Source organism: Arachis ipaensis, chromosome B01, assembly GCF_000816755.2.
Source record: "Arachis ipaensis cultivar K30076 chromosome B01, Araip1.1, whole genome shotgun sequence".
In the NCBI taxonomy this organism is placed as follows: Eukaryota; Viridiplantae; Streptophyta; class Magnoliopsida; order Fabales; family Fabaceae; genus Arachis; species Arachis ipaensis.
The window spans coordinates 76,897,837-76,902,896 of NC_029785.2; the positions used below are offsets into that span (position 1 = coordinate 76,897,837).

The following is a 5,060-nucleotide window of genomic DNA, read 5'->3' on the forward strand; positions in this document are numbered from 1 at the left end:
ACAAAGGAAATAAATAAACTGGAATACTAGAACAAATAAAAGTAGAAGAGAAATAAGTAGAAATAAGATAGTGTTCAGAAATTAAAAAGGAATAAAAAACTAAGAACCCTAAAACCTAGAGAGAGGAGAGAGCCTCTCTCTCTAGAAAACTACATCTAAAACCTAAAATTATGTGAATGAATGTTGTATGAATGATTCCCCCACTCTGTAGCCTCTAATCTATGTTTTCGGGCTTAGAAATGGGTCAAAAATAGCCCAGAAATTGCTCCAAATGATTTCTGATACATCCAGCACGTGGCTGTGTCACGCGTATGCGTCGCCCACGTGTACGCGTCGATGAACTTTCGCAAGGTCAAGCGTACGCGTGATCCACGCATGAGCATCGCCTAACTGCATGGAAACTATGGCAAATTGCATATAATTTTGAAGCCCCCGGATGTTAGCTTTCCAACGCAACTGGAACCGCCTCATTCGGACCTCTGTAGCTCAATTTATGGTGGATTTAGTACGAAGAGGTCAGGGTTGACAGCTTAGCAATTCCTTCAATTTCTTGTATTCCTTCCACTTTTGCATGCTTCCTTTCCATCCTCTAAGCCATTCCTGCCATATAAACCCTGAAAACACTTAACACACATATCACGACATCGAATGGTAATAAGAGAGGATTAAACATAGCAAATTTAAGGGCAAAGAAGCATGTTTTCAATCATAGCAAAAAATTAGGAAGGATTTGTAAAACCATGCGAATTATATGAATAAGAGTGAGTTTAGTGGATAAAATCCATTCAATTAAGCACAAGATAAACCCTAAAAATGGGGTTTATCACTAACCCTGGAAAGAACACCAAACACAGAGCAAGTGCGACAACGCCGCAACTCTTGCATCTTACCCGCGTACCCGGAGTAACGGACAACTTCACCCTACCTCTTACCTAGGCAGTGTTACAGTTCTTGATCAGGAGCAAGCGGTAATAGAACACAGCCCTTGCATCTTACTTAAAGCGTTGAACTTTCCCGGAGCAAGTGAATAACACCACTGCATCTTACCCAGCTTATTGACTCTTACCCGAAGCAAGTGGATAACACCACTGCATCTTACCCGGAGTCACATACAGAAACACACTTTCATTATCATTACCATTCATTCATTCATCCATTCATTCTCAATTCATACCCGGAGCAAATGGATAATACCACTGCATCTTACCTGATATTCTCGCCTCTTATTAGAAGCACGTGGATAGCACCACTGCGTCTTACCCGGAGGTATATTACAATCAAATTCAATCTCATCATCATTATTATTCATTCAAATTCAATCATCCATTACACCTTGAGGTCATTATTATCATCAACTCATCTCTCACTCAATTAAAATTCATTATTATCATCCTCATAATTATATTAGTTCAATTATCAGTTCTCAAGCTCAAAATCACCACTTCCCAAATCATAATTCATTACTCCACAACTTGCTTCACTCCCAAGTTACTACCCTTTTCTAACTTCATCTCATCACTAAGTATCCAACTTAAATTTAGGGGCTAAAAGAGTAAAAGTAGAAGTTTTTGGGGTTCAAAATTACACTTTAAAACACAAAATTTGTGTTTGCTAAAAAGGAGGTCACGCGTACGCGTGGGAGTTCTATACTGAGACGTCAAACGTACGCGTGGGCCACGGGTATGCGTGGGCGTACATTTTTCCATGCTCGTGTACACAAGCTCTCTACTCGCGTATGTGAGATGCCCAACCCAAAAAGGTTGGTCGCGTCGCGTATAGTGGTCGCGTACGCGGGCTGTGCAGAACAGCAAAAATGCTGAATGCTACAAAATTTTCAGTTTTCCTCTCTGAGCTTCCGCACGCATAACTTTTTTGTTTCAAAATATTTTTCATCCGTTCTTTGAACGGCGTAAACTTCACAGACACAATTTTCATATAAAATAAGTTTGAAACAATTTGGGAGTCCAGAAGCCGAGTTATGGTTTGCCGAAGTTCAACCAAAAATCAGTTTTTTACAAAAATTCTCAACCTCTATTTTCATTAAAAATCAAACTCAAACCTCAACATCCTACACATATAATCAACGCTACAACACACCATCAACACAATACCACCCCCTTTCATCAACCACCATACTTCACTTTCACAAAACTACCATATATAATTATACCAACAACCTTCAATATACAATCATACATACCTACTCATTATTACCAACTTATCAATTATCATCAAACCATCATTTATCATTCTATTTCCATCATAATCAACAAACATCAACAAATGCTCAACCCACATCACAAATATCATCAAAGGTACTAAACAACTAACATACCCTTGCTTTAACCATAAGAATTCCAATTCTCTGGCCTCCTTTATTGACTCATGAAAGTACTTCTTGTAGAAAGCTTCCTGGAATAACGTCCATGTAATGTCCATATTTTGTTGGTGTAGCTGTCGGCGCTCTCTTTGCCACCATTGCTGAGCTTCTCCCACTAGATGATAAGCTGCATATTCCACGAACTGGTCATACGGTACATATTGAGTTCGCAGTGCACGCTCCACAGCTTGGAACCAGTTGCCTGCTTCAGTAGGGTTTGTCGATCCATTGAAAATTGGTAGGTCAACTTTCAGAAAAGCAGCTAGAGTTCTTGGAACACCATCTAAGCAATCCTCAGCACCCTCTCCACTTTCGTTTCTAACTGATTGCCTTGTCTGCTGCATAGCATGAGTAGTTATAGCAGTGTTCGCTTGAATCATGTTAACTAAGTTAGTCATTGCCGCCACGAGTTCAACGTGACTGACCTTGTTCGCGAGATGCCATTCAGGGTCCTGTCCACACCAAACAATCGATATCAAAGTGATCAGTCTTAATATCAAACGTCTAGTGCTTCAATTATCCCAAAAAGGCACTAACAAACAAGCATGGTATACATATATCAGGCAGATAACCTAAATAGCATGAAAGAAAAAGACACAGAGTATGCAATGAAGCACAATCGGTCCATCCCTCAGGCTCACGAGGACAAACCACTCTGATACCACTAAATGTAACACCCTAATTACCCTAAGCCTCACCTCGTATCGTAAAGCAAAGGTTAATCAAAGGTTACGACAATTCTAATGCTCATACATATAATATAGAAAGAATTAATATATTCTAAAAGCCTGATGAAGAATTAAGCTCAAAAACAGAGTTTGAAAAGCGTAAAACGTACTCACAAAGCTATACTAAACGAAGCAAAAGATAAGCGTACAGGTAGCAACATATATATATATATATATCAAAGGAGAATAGTTATAAAGATCTAGCCGCCACTCGCAGAGTTTAAGCCGGCTAGTTATATACACACATACAGAGTTTTGAAAGTAAAACAGCTTATACAAACTTCCTCTCAAAGCAAGCCTTTAGGCAAAATAAATACAAAAGATGAGAGAACTAAGCAAAATAATCAAAAAGACTTCAAAACGGGATAGAGATCCTCCGCTCTGTCACCACCAAGCAACTCACCGAGGTGAGTTGCGACCTGCATATGAAAAACAACAACAGAATATAGTATGAGAATCGGAGGTTCTCAATATGGTAACAGTGCCCAGTGATGTAAGATATAAGACTCCAGGATGCCAGAGGCAATCCTAGAACTTTATATCCATCACAAGATTTAACTTAAAGCATAACTAAAACATTAAAACATCACTTAAAACAATAATGATAAATGGTAATCTAACCTAGTGGATTTCTAAACTAACAACTCTCCGTTGTCCCACAGCCTTCACCAACCTATCCTCCATGCGATCCCATTGCCACCGCCTTCCGAACCTTCTTAATCCCAGTAGAATACACAATTAATTCAATGCAAGTAAAGCACAAGTATAAGCATATATGTCAAGTAATTTAAATAGACAATTAGGCAAGCAATACAAGTCAGCAAAGTAAGCAAACAGATAAAAGATGCACATGATAAATGCCTGTGCTATTGGCTGTGATATTACATTGTCGGTTTAACTTCCAACCCAATAGTTCTCCATGGAGATGTCTCCCTTCAGTCTCATAATGGGATGTCAGTGCCTGCACACTATAGTGATTCTGAAGGGATGCGAGCGGGATGCTCTTGCCACAGACCTCACATCTCAGCGTAAACGGGATAAATCTACCGTTCTTATGCCACCGCTGCGACCTCGACAGGCGGGATTAACCTACCGTCCCTCCTAGGCGCATAGCGTCTCAATATCAATCTCATTAAATAATATATCATCGCGACCTCGACAGGCGAGATTAACCTACCGTCCCTGCCAGGCGCATAGCATCTCAACAATCTCATTAAAATATTTCATCAGTGGTTTTCAAAAATCATTTATCAGTTCACAATTTATTCAGAACTCATCAGTTCACCACTTTCACAATTCATTCATAACTCATCAGTTCACCACTTTCACAATTCATTATCAATAATCACCAATACCATATGCTACCTTCTCATTCAACCAAAACTATCCCCAATACTCCAAAAACCTAAGCCTCCGTTCTCAAACTTTTTACTGGAAATACTGAATTAGATCTCCTAGGACCTTTTCTATGTTTTGACACCCAAAAACAAGCCAAAGAGTCTGATATAAGTGTCACGGAAGATTACAAGCTTGCTGGGAAGGTGAAACATTTAAAAATAAGGTTTTTATTGAAAAACAGGGTAGTGTGCGTATGCATAGGGTTGTGCGTACGCACGCCCATAGGAATTTTCAAGAAGTGTGCGTACGCATAGAGGTGTGCGTATGCACAGTAAGTAAAAATTTTCATTCAGCTCATACGCACGATGCATGCGAACGCCCTCAACAGAATGCACCTTCCAGCGTGTGCGTGTGCACAGCTTGCAAAACTTCGTTGTTTGTGTGTGCGCACAGAGCGTGCTAGCGCTCCCAACAGCAACCACATCTCCTTCTGTGCATGCGCACACAAACCAGAAATCACAAATTCTGCAGCATTCACAGAATTCAGATTTCAGACACCAACTTGCAACAATCAAATCTTTCTCTACAAAATTTGGATTTCTACAAAATTAATA

At 39.7% G+C, this 5,060-nt stretch overlaps 1 protein-coding gene across 1 annotated transcript; it reads right to left on the bottom strand.

Annotated features, from left to right (window-relative positions):
• LOC107608074 lies at positions 2,191-2,778 on the bottom strand. The gene has a single exon (XM_016309966.1). It carries the CDS (start codon positions 2,776-2,778, stop codon positions 2,191-2,193), a length of 588 nt encoding a protein of 195 aa, XP_016165452.1.

Coding starts and splice junctions, on each gene's coding strand:
- LOC107608074 (XM_016309966.1), bottom strand. CDS start 2,778: ATGACTAACTTAGTTAACATGATTCAAGCGAACACTGCTATAACTACT.